At 40.5% G+C, this 17,534-nt stretch overlaps 3 protein-coding genes across 3 annotated transcripts in view; 2 read left to right on the forward strand and 1 right to left on the reverse strand.

The window, feature by feature from the left end:
• Window positions 1-17,534, forward strand: part of hsh2d (hematopoietic SH2 domain containing) — a 364,522-nt gene that overhangs the window by 67,463 nt on the left and 279,525 nt on the right. The window lies entirely within an intron of this gene.
• rnf10 (ring finger protein 10) lies at window positions 4-2,506 on the forward strand. The gene is made up of 5 exons (XM_010782866.1): window positions 4-546; window positions 1,326-1,510; window positions 1,625-1,830; window positions 1,928-2,018; window positions 2,118-2,506. Exons 1-5 carry the CDS (start codon window positions 465-467, stop codon window positions 2,304-2,306), a joined length of 753 nt encoding a protein of 250 aa, XP_010781168.1. The 5' UTR covers window positions 4-464; the 3' UTR covers window positions 2,307-2,506.
• On the reverse strand, window positions 4,605-12,793 carry LOC104955527 (transcription factor AP-2-beta-like). Its single transcript, XM_010782865.1, is given in 6 exon segments — window positions 4,605-4,756; window positions 5,499-5,617; window positions 6,107-6,326; window positions 8,068-8,122; window positions 9,612-10,052; window positions 12,733-12,793. Coding segments are annotated over 6 exon segments (1,035 nt in total). The 5' UTR covers window positions 12,781-12,793.

The raw sequence follows: 17,534 nt of genomic DNA on the forward strand, positions 1-17,534 counted from the left end.
CAAGAAACATCCGGGTCTCTCAGGTTTCTATCTGGCGACCCGTCGCCATTAGTAGAAGCTCCCTAACGGATATATTTTTTTGGTGAAAATCTCCCAATTGTCGTGTTTTCCAGCCTTTGGAAAACATCTGCCGCCTTGTTAAGGGCATTTTGTTTCCCTTACCGAGTAAACAACCTAAACTCGGGGGGTGTTGGCCCCGCGTGTTGAGCTTTCGTCCTCTCCACCAGCAACCCCCATAACTTGAGACGCCGAAATCGTGTCTCTTCTTTTTTCTCGGATTGTTTATTGTCAAGATGTCGCCGTAATGGGTTATCCGCGTTTGACAGAAATGCACCAGGGCCTTCGTCGCCTGACCCGCACTCACAGCCCGCTTTCTCCCTTTGTTTTCCCGTGTGGCGTTAGAGAGCTCGGCGGCTCTCTACCCGCAGCTCGGCCCCTGTACCGCGGACTTCACGGAGACAAACATGGAGAAAAACCCCAACAGCAAGGTTCCGCCCCGGTCCAGCTCCACAGGCCCGACACCGGGCGATTCTAAACCCAAAACAGGTGAGAACCCTCCACAATGTTGATGTCACTGGAAGTCTGACATAATATGGACACACTGTGGCCTGCTGGGGCCTAGCCGTAGCGCAGAGATTGTTTATCTGGTGTGGCTGACGTCGCTGTCAAAACATTTGGCCCTGTAACAGGCAGAAGAACAGCTAACATTTGCAAACAACAGTGTATTTACCAGTTTGTATTCTCCACAGTTGTCGTAAGCAGTGATGCAGAGACGCTGTCCTTTATCAACTTCTGAATAAATATATGTTTACATCCTTGCTAACATAGATGTTTAATGAACACATCAACCCGACTATGTGGCCGTGCCTGCATTTTTCGACACGATTAAATAAGTTCATGCAGACTTTTTAAAATCACTTCCATTTCTCATTTAGGTCCTTTTAGTGAAAGTTGTTCCTTGCCTTAAATCAAAATCGTGAACACTCCATCATGAAGCTAGAAAATGCATGAAATGCAGAAGGTTTATCTTTGTTACTTTGAATTAAATGGTGTTATATTCTGCAATATACTGTTTGTGGGTTGCCCATAAGCACACTTATTTGTGTGAAAGAGTAAAAAAAAGCCTAACTTTTACCCATTACACTAATGATAGTAGTAGATCATTAGGTAAATTGACGCACCTGCATGAAGTCAGGTTACAAAGTAATCCATATTCAATTTTTCTTCCAGCACTTTCTGGTTTCCATCAGCCAAATGAAGATGTTATATTATATCATAATATTAGTGTATACCTGCCTCTAATGCATTTTAATGTTATTTTTCAGAAAGTAAAAATAATGGAGGCTCCAAGCGCTACAGCCGCAAGCATGAGCCTGCTATTCCAAAAACCGAAAATGTTCAAGGCCCTCGTCACACCAATTCACAGAAAAGCAAAAGCTTTGACAAGAGACCCGCCCAGAGAGGTGGAGGAAAACAATATGGCGTTGCAGGTGGAGGACGACGTGAGGAGGTTGGTATTCTTAATTACTAAAAAACAACAACATTTTAAGGAGCAAGTCATAAAATAAAACACTTTAAAGCTCGAACTTGGTTGACAGAATTATATCCACCTCTGCCTCCACAGGTAGCAGAGACCTGCCGGGCAGACTTTAGCCCGGCTCAGTTTGCTGGACCTAAAAAAGTTAGCCTCAACCATCTGCTGAACTTTACCTTTGAACCTCGTGGAGGTTTCGGTGGCATCGGAGAGGGAGGCAACTCTGGTTGGGGCCGCCGAAACAAATGGGGCCACAAGCACAAGCCCTTCAACAAGGAGCTTTTTCTGCAGGCCAAGTATTTAAAACAAATACACACCTTATTTGCCGATTGGCCAATCCACCTTTGCATTCCTACCTTAGCCTTTGGCATCACCAAATGTTGTGTGTTTCAGTTGCCAGTTCGTGGTGTCTGATGACCAGGACTACAAGGGTCACTTCACTGATCCAGATACTTTGGTCAACTGGGACTGTGTGCAGCAAGTGGTGAGAATATGTCCTCTTTTAAGATGTGTGTATTGGAAATGAAGGTTATTCATTTATATACTAATGCACGTGATCCAATCCATTTGTGTTCGTCTACAGCGTATCTACAGTCATGAGGTGCCGTCTTGCCCGATCTGCCTCTACCCTCCTCTGACCGCCCGCATCACCAAGTGCGGACACATCTTCTGCTGGCCGTGCATGCTGCACTACCTCTCTATTGGTGACAAGAGCTGGTCCAAGTGCCCCATCTGCTATGAGGCAGTAAGCACCGCTGACCTGAAGAGGTAAGTCAATAAAAGCCTTTTAGGCTAACTAAAGCCACCCGACGAACAAACACTAACAACTGTATTGATTCTTTAATGCAAAAGTTACAATCTGCAATCTGTTGTAGTCACAATTATTAATCGGCTCCAGCTCTGATTGTAAGTGATGGTGTGGGGATTGTCCACAGTATTGAGTATGTAAGTCGCTTTGGATAAAAGCGTCTAACAAGTGACATGTAATGTAATGTAATGGTAGACCAAAGTGTTTTCGAAGAGCTTGCATTTTACTTAATTTGCACTTCAGAAAAACGCGGGCAAAAATCCTTGATTATGCGATTTAAACATGCAGGGTTTTTATGTGATTTTATGCGGTGAAACTGCGGGAAGTTGCGAAATATGCGGAAAGTTGCACAAATTTTATTTATTTATTTTTAAATATTGGGCTGTCTTATTTATTCTTTCTCACACACAACCTGCCACTAACATTAAACTCATTTCCTATTCAATTAAACACATACAATGTTTTTTTTTGCAAAAGCAATTGGGCTATTTTAATCACACACACACACACACACACACACACACACACACACACACACACACACACACACACACCCAATGAGCGGCCTTAGGGCTGAGCTCCACTAAATGAGTGACAGGCGGTGCAGGCCGAGCCCAGCTGGGGTTAGGGAGCAGAGAGGAGAAACAGAGAGGAGGAGCTCCACCCGGGGCGACTCTCAGGGCCTCGCTGTTGTTTTCTGACGACTTGAAACACTTCAGTGCTAAATAATGAATTTCTAACAGGCAGCACCGACACCGAGTATTGGAACAGGTTTGAATCTGAGCATCAAACATCCACCACCGAAACACACCGTACATACTGATCACATTGGGACACACACACACACACACACACACACACACACACACACACACACACACACACACACACACACACACACACACACACACAGGCAGACAGCACTATTTATGCAAGCTAAAAATACAAGTTTCCTGAAGGGCTCTTTGTTACAGCTCTGCATGCAACGTTTTTTTTGTATCCAGAAAACTCATTCAGGGGAATACATGGACACAGAATGGGACTGTTCATTATTAATTGGCGAAAGGCTTTTTTGAACATTTTAAAAATAGGAAAAAATCCAAAGGGATTCTGGGATTTAAACCACATTCCCTCTCCTAGCCTAGTTTCCCTTTAAAGAAAATCTATGTTGCTCGGTTTTTAAAAGTAATCACTAGATCCTGGATTCAATTCCACAGTTTAACAGCCATAAAAAATGGATTAATATAAGTACCTCTACGAGGAGAGCCAGTAAAATCCATCGCCTTTAAGACCAGAAGCAGAGGTCAAATGCACACAAGCAACGTCAAAGCTGCGATTTAATAATGTCTGAGACTTATGTAGGCTACATTAAAGTGTCCATCAAATAAGGTTTGTGTATACTTGAATAAAACGTTATTTATGTGGCAAAAATAATCCCCTTGCTTTTAAGATTCTTGACTCAAATGCAGATTGATCCTAATTTCGTAAACGGTTGAAATTACTTTAACTGCCCTCAATTTCCTCTGTGGTTTTTCAATCAGTCATTACGTTACAGGTTAGATCCATATAGAGTTTGATGCTTTTCATTAAGAAAATCTCCCTTTCCTCTTTAAATGTCAATGCCATGGCTCACTGTGTCAAAATGGACTGTGTGATATAGAGTGAAGCGCAGAGGAGAGGTTTGCACCCTCGGGGGTATTAAAGAGGGGGCCATAGAGAGGCCCCCAGGAAAATGGGGGAGAGTTTAATTTCACAATAATTTCATTCATCATAAATGTAACTACTTGCAGAAGAAGCACGTTTTCACCCTGTATGTGTGACGGTTATGTAATTCAAATTAACAGCAACCACAGCCTTTCTAAATGGCACCCTGGAACTGTAAACCTAAAACCATATTTTTTTGGGACATTTAATTAGGATAACATCTCATACAAGAACAGCATGAACTAGATATATTATGAGACTTACAGGACTTCTTCGTAAATTCATTTTGTTGAGAATTTACTGGAAAAACCCCTCTCTCTGTGTCCTTACAAAAACATGTTTCTCCCCTCTGTGTTGACAGACTGACTATATGTGTCATTAGCATGCCGCCATGTTATTGTGTCTAAGTACCTAAATGGCTCATTTGAAATGAAAGCAATACTCTTATTTACCACATGGTATCTCCTATGCTGCGCATCAGACATGTATACTATTCTATGACAGACAGAAAACAGCGTATGGAGGCTATGAGGGAGCTGAATCTAATCAAGCAGTCCATCAGACTCACTTTGTCGCCAGCAGCATGTTTTTCCGCGTGTGCAGCTCGTTGGGGTCAGCGTGCTGCCGGTTGAGGTACTCGCTCACGGCTTTGGTGGGAAACTCCGTCTCGCAGAGGTAACCGAAATCCCGGGCAAGGTGCACCGCCTCACCTGGGGGGGGGGATATGTGAGGTTATAGTCGGGGTGAATTTTATATAGACGTACAATATCGCTACATGACAATCATGCATGTCCTTCTGTTTTAGTAGCCTATAGCGATTCCTGAATAGAAAGACTTTACGTGTTAAAACTGGGATGCTTTCCTTTTACGCACGAAATTCCCTAAGCTGTCATCCTCTCAGAGAAAGCAAATGGTGATGGTAATTTTTTCCACATTTTTGTTGTAAAAGTCAACTATAGGTGCAAATTAACTGTTTTAATATCGAGAATTAAAAAAAAGAGAGCTCTTGCATAACGCTTTGTGCAGACGAGTGAACACATTGAAAATTGAGACGTGTTCATAATCCTAAAAAAGTCTTTTGAAAGCGTAGAAATAAATATTGATATAATTGTATATTACGCTGGATCAGGAAAATCTGACTCAATGAAAATGTTGGTTTAAACCGGTTAGGCCCATGCTGCAGCCTCTAATCAATGAGTTAATCATTTAATTTAATTCACTAACCCCAGTCCTCTTCTCTTCACTCCTTCAAAATCAAATATGTATTTACTTTGTATTCAATGCCATTTGAGAAAGACAGTCTCATTCTTCCAACATGTAAGGTCATGAACTTTGCAATCCTGTATTTTGGCCGTGCGTAGTTGTTGGTGATGAGCCAAACTTCCCCATTAATCAATCTCAGAGTAAGGATTATGTTTCTGTATTTATGGATAAACACAGTAAAGCAATCACCTTCTACAAGAGATGTTAGTAATGTGACATTGGCAGCTTTGCGTCTTCCAGCAGGTAAATTCAGTCCAATCTTCTCCAGTTTTTCTCTCAGACATCTCCCACCGTTTTTGGACTTTGCTCTGTAGAAAAATTGAGAAATAATTCATGTTAAATGCTTTATAAAAGAACCAGGACATATATGCCATATTTCTCTCACAAGGCATTCAATTAAATTATCAATATTCCCATAAGTTCAAAAATCCAAATTGAAACACATTGGACAGGTTAGATCTTCTCACAAAGATAAATAAGAATGACAAAATACAATAATTAAGTTACAGTATGAGATAACAACAATATAATTAGGTTACACTGTTCAAATATATACATCAATGAATATACATTTTATTTATGTGTGCATGTTTTTAAGTTGTTGTCTTTTTAGTTTCTATCCGCATCAAGTTCTCCAGAGATTGTGTTAATGTTACGTAAAATCTGGGAAGTTCAGATGCCTTTGAATTCAACTCAGGGTTTAATAAACATCTCCTCTGCATATTTAAGAAGCCACACGCTTTTTCTCCACCCAGACGTTACCCCTGCGTCAACATGCTCTGAGGCTGCAGTCGTACCTTCTCAACACGCCCCCCAACAGGGATGCGTTCAGGCACTCTGGCGGGGACAGTCTCCTCTGCACCTCCCCTACGGTCACTTTGTACTTGGAAGTGGAGCTGAGCAGCGACAGGCGGCCCGGTACCGAGCAGAACACCTCGTTAATGCTCACGGTGATGCCTCCCATCAGCCCGTCCTTCCCGAGCATCAGGGAGCCCATGTGCTTGTGAGGCATGGGAACTGAAAGAGGACATTACATAACGTTTAAAAAACAAATGAGATTTTCTTTTTTTGAGACCTATTTGGGAAATGCAGTCACAGAAGCATGCAAACAAGGCATTGCAGTGCACACGTATTAAAAATAAACTAAAATACAGAATAGGCTACACATAAGAGAGTATAGGGAAAGATAGGCATCTTACAAAAAATTCCAAACATAAAGGGGGCTGTGAGTTTTAATCTATTGTGTCAAACGTTGTGAAACCCAGTGGTGTAAAGCAACTAACATTTACTCAAGTAGCCTACTGTGTACCATTTTGAGGTACTTACATTTTACTTGAGTATGCTGCTTTATACTTCTACTCCTCTACACTTAAAAAGGAAATAGTGCACTTTTACTCCACTTTATTTAACAGCTGTGGCTTATTTTACCAAAAAGCATCTCTAAAAATTAAACTAACTCTTTAGGTCACAAAAGAGTCCAATTATTTCCTTATATTTTTACAAAAAGTCAAATTTTACAATCAGAACTTTGTCTACAACAGTAAAATGCTATTTGATGCAACAATATTATCTAGTAATTTCACATTATGTAAATATAATGATATACACAAAGACTATTCTTCTGCACAATGATTACTTTTTCTTTTTACACTTTAGGTACATTTTGCTGATTGTAATTTTTTTTTAACTTGTAATGGAGTATTTTGACATTAATGTATTGGTACTTTCTATACTCGAGTAAAGCATCCACAGATACTCGTGAGACCACGCGCACCACAGGAAGGAGCCCTGGCCTAATGAAGTGCCCACGCGCCGGGCATTTACTGTTATTTAATGTCTCATTACAATAGTATCGATTGTTGATTGGCTCTCGCTCTCAAATTGAATTCCTTCGTTTTTTTGTGTGACAGAATTTGCGTCAATGACTAAATTGCCATTTTCGTTAAATGAATGGGGGAAAAATCCCTGTTAACTTTGGCCGAGGTTACAGCACAGTCTTTGCTGCGACATACATTTGCATTATCATAGATTTATACTTTTGGAGGGGGGCCACAGGGGGGGTCCAGGCTCAGTGTTATAGGGGCACAGTGTGTGTGTGTGTGTGTGTGTGTGTGTGTGTGTGTGTGTGTGTGTGTGGGGGGGGGGGGGGTTGATGGCTCCACGGGGGATAATACCGCAGATTAGCTGTAAACGAGCTCACGAGATCTCCGTGAGCGGTGTCATTTATTACATCAGCGGCTTAAATGCCCCGCGGGGAGCTCAGTCACTCAACATCCCGTAACTAAATCACCGCACATCATCAGCGACCCTCCGCCTGCGAGTCAATATACCGGGATCGTTAACCCATGCACGAAATCCTCAGCCTGGGCACCGGAAAAACAGGATGAACCCACAGAGATCCACCTTTTACTTCCCAAAGCATCGAGGTATGTCACATCTGGTCCACTTTAGATCCAAGTTGTGCCTTTTTTTTATTGGCTCTACAGAACATAAATCATTGTAATTTACGTCATGTGACAAACATAAATTAGCCTCTCATTTGGTACAGGCACGAAAGGAACCTCAAAATAGGCGAGCAGCCCTATTATGTCTATTTTAAAAACATGTAAAAATACAGATATGTATTCATTTATGTTTTTGTTTTTGGTGAACATTTTTTATATTTGTAAATCTAGTCATTGTTGTCATATTGTAGAACTATTGGCAACATATCTAAGAGCTGAGACGTGGTGTGTTTGTGTGTGTGTTTGTGTCTTACCTTTCTTAATTACTGATTGATCAAGGATGTTCGTTCCGTTGGTGTCGTCAAGAGTCTGGTATATCCAAAATAAGTGCAAACCATTATAACAATATAATAGTGTGCTTCGTACAAAGGAATCCAGAGTGTAATAAAAAAGTATATTTATATTTTTTTGCTACATATTGCAGGATTCATTTAAATGTAAGGTCTCGAAAAGCAGGGGAAACATTGTCTGTTTTCCACAGAACAAACACATCTTGTTTATAATCCATTTCCTCTTTTTATTCATCATGACGTGACTCATAGAGAATAATGTTCTCCCAAATGTAAAGCCTCATTCATCACTCTCATTCATCAGCCTGCGAGATAGATTGCTCTTTGAATAGACCTGCTGCTGTCACGCTCGTATAAAATAAAATAGGACTTGTTAAAACAAATTTAAACGGGGTTAATAAATGCATGACACAACTACGTAAAGGCAGAAATGAGAATGTAATGTGGAGGTTAAATGGCAAACAATTCGTGATGGTTGTGCCTTGAGGGGGAAACAGAGGGAGATGAAATCTTTCACAGATGACAATAATGTCTCTGTCTCCAAAAATGACATCCTTCAAATTAAAAAAATTAACTAACCACATTAATACGAGCATGGATTTAATAATATAAATACTAATAATAATAAATTCATATAATTATAATAATTACAAATAATAATAAAATATCGTAAATGATAAAAAATAAAAATATAACATGCTTGCACGACATTGAATTGTTTCCTTTCATGTTTAAATGACCAATTAACAGCATATCCTCAAGGCTTATGGATTAATCATTAGGCAACACAAGGCAGTAAAGAAGGGTGATTTTAAATTCTAATTCACATAAGCAACATTTGAGCTCCATGCAGCACTTTTTGAAATATTCTCCGTCTCAGCATCTTCTCACCAGAGATGTCTCAGCTCTCTGAAGACAGTTGGTTTAGCTTTGGGCCATTTGTGTTCAGGCTTCAGCTGCAGAGAGCTCAGCCCTGAGGGAGCTGATCTGAGATCACTGACCTCGACACTAAAGCACCGAGACAATGAAGGAGACCACCGCCAACAATTACCCATCCCTCTCCTGTTTATTTTTTAGTAGCTATTTCGTGCCATCCAAAACTAGAACAATTTGCCATCCAAATGTTCATATACCTGGAGTGAATCGACGATACTTTATTCATCCCAAATTGGGAAATTATTTTTGTAACAGAGCAGTGTTGTCAAGTATTACCCATTGAGATAGATATAGAGTAGATATGTTAGGTATATACATATTTTACTGTAAATAGGAATGGGTATAATTAATGATTAAAATGCATACACGTCTATTGAGATAATATATTGATATATATATATATATAACTGTATTCCCCATTTTGTCAAACAGACCTAGTTGCTCCCTGACTTGCAGGTTTTACCATTCGGGATATCCAAATATATTTAAAACAACTTTTTATACAATAAAAACAAAATCATCATAATTTTCACTTTTCGATTTCATGTAATCCTCAGATTCCTCTGCCTCACCTGAACATCCTCCATGCCGTGCAGCCCGTGCAGCAGACCGTCTCCCATCCCGTCCAGGCCCGGGTGCATTAGCACATCGGGCCGCCTCACACCGTAGTCCCTCCGCGGGTCCAGCCCGGACAGCTGAGACAACGACGCCCGAGGTTGTGCCAGCAGCGCGGAGCTATCCATCCGCTCCACCACCGCGTCCTGCCGCTGCCGCGCGCCCCACGCGCTCTGCTGGCTCTGGTGCAGCGAGTTTAGGGTGTACGGGTCGGTGACGTGGGAATACGGGTCCTGGCTCTGGTAGTGAGCGAGCGGCTGGTACGGCGGCGGAAAGTAGGGCGGCTGGAAGTCCGAGGTCGGTGCGTGAGACAGCGGGGGCGCACTGGAGTAGGGTCCCGCGTGCGAGCCCAGCTGGGACAGGCGCGAGCTGTGGCTCGAGACACCGTCATGCCGGTCCTTGAATAGGAAAACACAGAATAAATAACTCCATACGGAAATGGAACCAGCTTTTTATAACGAAATAAAACTAAAAAGAGGCCTATGGTCCATGATGCATTTTAAGAGCATATTGCCTGGTGATGTAGCCAAAGTAACTGGCATTGAATCTCCTTTACAAAAAACACAATAGATGTAAAAAGCAAAATGTGTCTAATTTAAATCTCAGAACGAAAAACCTCCGAGCAGTCTCTACCGATTTGTGCAAATGATTCAAACGCTTTATTGTCATATGCACATTACCTACAGTGTAGTTATGGCAATGACAACCTTAAATCCCAGGCTCCTCCAACAATGCAACATAAATAGACATAGGCATAAAACAATAAAAATAGTGCAAGACGAAACAGAGTATAAATAAACACACTGTGAGGGAAGGAAACTCACCGCGGTGGAGTAGGAGTGAACTAACATTTGAACATTTAACATAAAACAGCTGGATGGTAAAGTGTTGGCTCCAGAAAGCGAGTGTCTGCAGGCAGGGCCGGTGAGCAGAATCCTTCTCCGCCCCGAGCAGCCGTCGCTCTGACTGTGAGCCACCGAGCACCGCCTCTACCCCCGGTATACGGTGTAATTGTTATTCATGACTGAGACTTACAGGAATATTAATGTGTGCGAGGCAGGGGACTGGCGACACATGGAGCGTGAAGCCTCTCGCGCAACCGTGAGTGACGTTTAGATTCCGTGGAGAGGCGAAACGACGCGAACAGCACGAGACGGAGAGAGCCCTCTGTCAGGAGAAAGCGAACAGGGCGAGCACACCCAGGAGGAATTCCTCATTATTAAAAAAAACGCACTTTGGGAGCTTTTTCATATAAGTACAAATCTGACGCCGGGAATACTCGCTTTCTCGCCGTTGGAGACACTTTGGCACACACCATCACTGCAGACAGACTTTGACGTTTTAAACCAACATGAATCCAGTTGTCAGATGTAACAATTTAAACAGAAGATGGTGTTTAACCATGACATTAAGATTGCATCTGTGATACATTACATACATTATCCTGCCAATGCAATGTAGCCACCAAAGTAAAAGCCATTCTACTTTTACCCACAGCCACAACATACTGAAAAATTCCTCTTTCTGTGATTTTGAGTGCTCTACAGTATTTCAAAGCATGGTACAAGAGTTGGTCCAAAGCAAAGCTGCTTCACCAATCTGTGCAACCCTCTGAGAAACTCCGAACCAACTTACCATAATACAATATTGAGATTTGCAAACAACATTGTCTCCAACCCCAGCCATGTCCTGAACAGTGAATATGAATTGTTGCCATTCAATCCGAGATACAGGGTCCCAATATTTAAAAAAGTTAGACTGAAGCACTCTTTGTGCACCAGCCAATCCTACACTAAATACAGAGCTTGATTCCAGATCCTTGTACGTTAAAGAATCTTGATCGCGCCCTCAGTGATTGTAATGTTATTTAATAAGTCTGGTTTCTTGTATTCTTGTTTTAATATTTGTCACTCTTGATGTTGCAAATGGAGCTGCTATGATGCAAGAACAATGCATTGTTCTTCCTTTGATGTTACACAAAATTACTATAGTATATTATCTTATACCTGCACAAAGGTGGTTACTTATGAAGATTTTTCTCCAATCCTCCCAATGTGTTTAAGCTAAACTTCATCCTGCCACAACACACACTAAAGAACACACGCTGAATAAACGGTGTCTCATTGCAGCTGCCTCTTGACACACACACACCCGAGACACTACAGGGCGCACGAGGGGCTCGCGTGAATGGTGTCACGAGTCAAAAGAAGCGATTAAACTTTATATTGTACACTGCACCCCACCCCCCCACCCCTCTCTCTTGGATGACTTGTTTAACAACATTAGAGCCTCCCCTCCCTCGCGCCGTGGGAGAAAAGCCATGTGCGGCACGAGACAAGGGTTTCCCACCGGGCTGAGACGAGGGGCCTCACGAGCTTTTGTGCTCGAGCCCATTGAGCGCGAGCCGGAGCACTATTTCACCCCCGCGTGCTGCGGTATTTCTTCCCTCGCTTGTTTGAAATAAAAAAATAATTGTTCTTGGATCAAAGCCAAATGATTTACATACTTCTGACACATCATCAAACACTCTGACCCAGTGCTTCTATTTATATTTATTAGGAGGTATTTTCAAATCTAAAATTGACTTTTTTTGGATGCGTCACTGTTTTTTATTTCTAAATAGCTTAAAAATAATAATTTAAGAGGTAAATTATTATTTTAATTAAGTAGTTTAACGTTGCTCATAAACTTTATTTTTGCATTTTTGCGCAGTCCCGTATTTAAAATATATACATCAAAATTAAAGAAATTTAAAAACACAATAAGTTTATATCCACTGTCAAAAAATATTATTTTCCGTTTTACCATGATCCAGAAAGTGAGTGGACGTACACCTAGCAACACAATACCAACACATTTGACCAAAAATGGACCACACATCAAATCAAATATCGGTCATAACGAATTTGTCCTGTCGTTACATTTCCTCCAATTCATATTCACACCCAGCACACCACAGAATATCAGGCCTCAAAAAGCCTCATGCAATACCTCAGTTATCTCAACACTGCATTATTCCCCAGAAAAAAAGCGTGTAATAAATCCTGCTGAGCACAAACAGACGGACGGAAACGTTACCTCGTAAATATCTTCATACTTGACATTCTCAACTAGTTTCCACAGCATGGTCGCTTCTCCGGTGTCGGTAAACCGAATGCAGCCAAGTGAGGAAGAGGAGTCTCATCTCTCTCTCTCTCTCTCTCAGTCTCTCCTCCCCCCCTCCCCCCCATCTCTCTCTCTCTCTCTTTGTGAATGGGAAACCCCTGTAATGTAAAGACAGCAGCAGCAGGCTCTCCATCTATGAGCAGCAGCAAATACAAAGAACAGATGTTTCATTTATTTATCGTGCAGCCTTTGTCATTTTCAAAATAAAAGCAGTTAGCAAACGCTTTTCATGTATGTTGCAGGTTGAACTACTTGGACTAAGAGACAACTAAGAGACACATTGTGATATTTGAATGTTTGGGAAGAATATGCTGCAATTACTAAAAGGGGACATTATCTAGTGTAATTTAACTTTTGCTGTTGCTACTAAAACAAGGAACATGCATACAAATATATATATATAGTACAATTTATAGTTGTGTCTCCCTTTTCTCGAATATTCCTAAATGTCAGACATTGAACCCCTCGGTTTGGTTGTTGGACATGAAGACAACAATAGCAATCATTCCAGGACATAATCATTGTATTCCTGACTAACCTCATCAATAACACAAGCTTCTAAAACGGTATCATAGCTCCTTAACATTGGTTAAATTAGTTGTCTTTATGAGAGGGATGTGCATGTGTTCCCTCTTTCGGTGTTGTGATGGTGGCAGAGGAGAGCGCCATCTTAACTTGTTGATGCAAAATCTCTTGTGGTTGTAGATTTGGGTTAAAACCTGCTCACTGTGAGGGCAGATAGAATCCACATTCATATTATATTCTTCCAAGCATTCAGTGACCTCTTTGTGCATAATTGATATGTGCCTATATATTTGTATGACACTATGCTGCATATTTACACAACAGGACTCACTGATCAATGATGGAAGGTGCATCAATTTCTAGTTGGAGTAATGGATGATAACTTGATCTCGTGTCATCATTTCCAGTCAAATATACAATGATGGTGTTAAAGTATATGTATCAGCTGACTTGGTAATGGTCACAGTGTATCCAACAAACACTGCTCTGTTGGGGCCAAAACAGTAGTATTTTTATCAGTGTACATTTCCCACTTAGTATTACAGGATGTATGTTATGATATCTCACACTCATGTCACATAGGCCTGTGTGAGATGCATGTACAAAACACAATGCAATACCTATTCCTATAGGATACTGCACTTGAATGTTGAAGGGTTTAACAGCATTTAATTGGCAGGTATACATTACACTGTAGGTGTTATAGACAATAAGTAATATATATGAACACATTTATTAGCATATTGGATATCCAAATAATTAATATCCAGTGTATCTCAGTAATTGAATTTTAAAGAAGTTTTTTACTGATATGAAAATCATTTTATTTAAAATATATGTTCTCAAGCATTCGGGGAAGAAATTGTCAAAGATGCATAATGTCATTTTTGTATGCCTATAAAATATTTTCTTTTCAAGTCATATCAAATAACACCATTGCGTTACGTTTCTTAGTCATCTTAAATTCAATATATATTAAATTAGATATTTTTGTTTAATATTTGACTCTTTTTAACCATTGTAAACCCCTTCAACATCCCCATATTTATTTCAAGTGGGACTTTATGTGTGTGCCAACTGCGCCCCCTAGTGTCCCAAGACTAAACATGCATCCACCCATCAAAATTTGCTTCTTTGTAGAATAATTATTTTTTCAATGAAAGAAAGGGCATTATAACTAAACACTAATGTATGTGTATGTTATTTACAGTCCAAACATTTGATTTCTTTCCAAGGTAATACACGTTTTGACCAGAAAATGTCTAAACATCTTTGGTAGCAGAGTTGGTGTTTCTTCACTTACTTCCAAAAAGCATGGATCAAGTGAAAAGGTCTGAAAAAGCAAAAACGCTTTATAATATATAGATTGTCCTTAGTGACCCCGATGAAGGCCGCCATTGTTGAGCTCTTTTGATGTTTGATGAAAAAAAAAAGAAAAGCTGCCACTGAGGAAACCAGACATGAATGTTTAAGATGCACGGCTGTTCCCATGTTCTCTGGAATGACCCGCTGCCAAAGAACACACACACACACACACACACACACACACACACACACACACACACACACACACACACACACACACACACACACACACTCTCTCTTAAAGTAAAACACACACACACATGGCAGAGCATATGACTGTCAGCAGTGACAGATGTCCTGACAGTCTGGAGGTCTGGAGGCATGTTTCTGGTCGCTGTCCTGCAGGCATTGACACACAATGTATCAGCATACATTACACACACATGTCACCCTAGTGCTGCTCTATCTGCTCCCTGCCTTTTGTTTGCAACCATCAATAAAATAAAAATATATATTTATCTTCCGCTCTTCTCTAAATGGGATTTAGGTCAGGAGGAGCAGTGTGGTTATATGTTTTAACTCACCTGTTTGAGGGACACTGATATTTAATTTTCTCTACTGTTGCTCAGGGTCATGTTTGATTAGACAACATGTGTCTTGTGCAGATATTTAACTTTACCCCTGTTTTTTCTGATGTAGCAAAGAGAACTGCAGTGAATTCAAAATATTGTGAAGTATTATGTACTCTACTATTTATTGTAGCACAGACTTTGTGTCACTAAGGACAAACTCTGCATCACATTTGATGGTTTGTCAAATTAAATGTGATAACCATCTACCTAAAAAAACCTGAATAGAAGGACATGAAGCCAAGTATTCATCCGGATTCCTTTTGTATTTTACAGTACTTCTCGTACATGTTTTAATGCAATTTATTGTAGACATTAAGGATTAAGAATCTAGGTTTAATGATTGTATTGTTTTTCTTTATTTTTTGACCTTTTATACTGTTTTAATAATATATGCAACATCCATAACTTCCTTATATAACTTGGTGGTGACTTTCCAGCACGGTGACCATAACAGTAATACAGCCCTCATTCACTCCTTCTTTCACCATTATCATAACATCTTAAGATATCTTAATGTTTTTGTCTGTATTGATCAGGAATTCATTTTCTAATCCTATCCAGTTAACATGAAGTTAAACAGCCACCAGCTGCAGTTCTGCTTTTGACCACTAGGTCGCACTAGAACACCACACAAAGAGTTACAGGCTCAGCAATAATGCAACATGGAGTACAGCATGTATTTGATAATCTATCAGCATGGAAATCTGTAAACGTCAGAAATCGGTTGAAAGGATGACTTGACTGTTTTTAAATGCCTTTGTCTGAATGTCTTTCATTTTTGTAAAGCACCTTGAATTGCCTTGTGTTGAAAGGTGCTATATAAATACACTTGCCTTGCCTTGAGGAATATGTCAACAGAATTTTTTTTTAATTAAAGAAAAACAATTATGTTACATATAAACAAAAAGATAGGTCCTCTTTTACAGCAGACATTTTGAGATGTAGGAGAATAGCAGGTGGAAAAACGAATGAAGGATTTCAATTTAGCTGCTTCGGTTTCAGGGTCCTGGTTTTGTCCATGTTTTCTCTCAGTCTAGGTTTAAATAAAACGGAATAATATGGATGTATTTAGAAGCTTTTCGTGCAGTAATATGCAAACTACAGTCTGTAAACATTTACGGCCTCAAGACTTCCTCCAATAGATTAGAAACACCATAAACAAAAAACACCATAACTTTTAATAAACTCGTTTTTTACAGTGTTGGCAGACCACCAGTGACCATCTGCTTGACCCTGTAGGGCCTGTTGGATGCTTACAGAAGAGGGAAAGATAAAATGACTAAATGATAACTTTGCATTCAAATACAAACGGTAGTGAGTCTTCAATAAAACCTTAAATAAGACTTGTATCACCTCAACCAAACTCCATTATACTACAGCTGTAAAAAAAAACACACTTCCACATCCCCTTCACTCTCAGGATCGAACTATTGGAAGCAGCAGAAGTACTACATGTAGAATACAGCATTCCTGTCCTGGATTTGGGGGTGTGTGTGTGTGTGTGTGTGTGTGTGTGTGTGTGTGTGTGTGTGTGTGTGTGTGTGTGTGTGTGTGTGTGTGTGTGTGTGTGGTGCGTGCGTGCGTGCGTGCGTGCGAGACAGACATTGAGGACAGCAGCTAAGGAGAAGGCCTTGAATGTTCCTGAACGGGATCAGGACAGAGGAAGAAGAGGTTTTAGCAGGGGGTCTTCAGAGGATGGAGACTGCAGAGAGGGGGCTTAGAAGTTGGCAGATTTTGCTTTTCGTGACTGTGGGGCGCAGTCAGCAGGAGTTATAGTCCCTCTGAGACCTCGCTGTTTAATTCACTTCTATATAAATGGCAGAAATCATTGCGCGCAGTTGAAGAATTTCCTAGTTGTGTTTTGGATGTTAGAGCTCCATGTGTAAATATCCGCACTGAAGTGATGCATGCCTTTTAATTAGATTGATCAGAAAGGATGCACACTGAAAAGGAGAACATTGAACGCCTGATGGAGATAACGGAGAGCTGCATTGTAATGCAATCAATAGGCTGTGTGAATAATGCATCGGCCGCCCCATCACATTATGCATTTCTGATGTCAAATTTATGATTCATTCTTGTCCGTTTGTCAATTTACAGAAACTCCGGCACAAGCAATGCATCGATTTCATTCCCCGGCTCATTTTTTATCAAGTTGCTTATTATTCTTTATTCTGAGTCGGGGTCAGCAGAGATGACTTTCACAGGGATTACATGTTATCATCCAGTAGTAAGAGATAAAAGCGTGATTAA

The sequence above is a fragment of the Notothenia coriiceps genome, unplaced genomic scaffold (assembly GCF_000735185.1).
Source record: "Notothenia coriiceps isolate Sejong01 unplaced genomic scaffold, NC01 NC01_scaffold00024668, whole genome shotgun sequence".
Lineage (NCBI taxonomy): Eukaryota > Metazoa > Chordata > Actinopteri > Perciformes > Nototheniidae > Notothenia > Notothenia coriiceps.

Bases quoted from the DNA above. Each gene is read 5' to 3' on its own strand.
- rnf10 (XM_010782866.1), top strand. From the start codon at position 465: ATGGAGAAAAACCCCAACAGCAAGGTTCCGCCCCGGTCCAGCTCCACA. The intron at 1,511-1,624 runs GTTGGTATTCTT...CTGCCTCCACAG, and splicing joins GTGGAGGACGACGTGAGGAG to GTAGCAGAGACCTGCCGGGC. The intron at 1,831-1,927 runs GTATTTAAAACA...TGTGTGTTTCAG, and splicing joins GAGCTTTTTCTGCAGGCCAA to TTGCCAGTTCGTGGTGTCTG.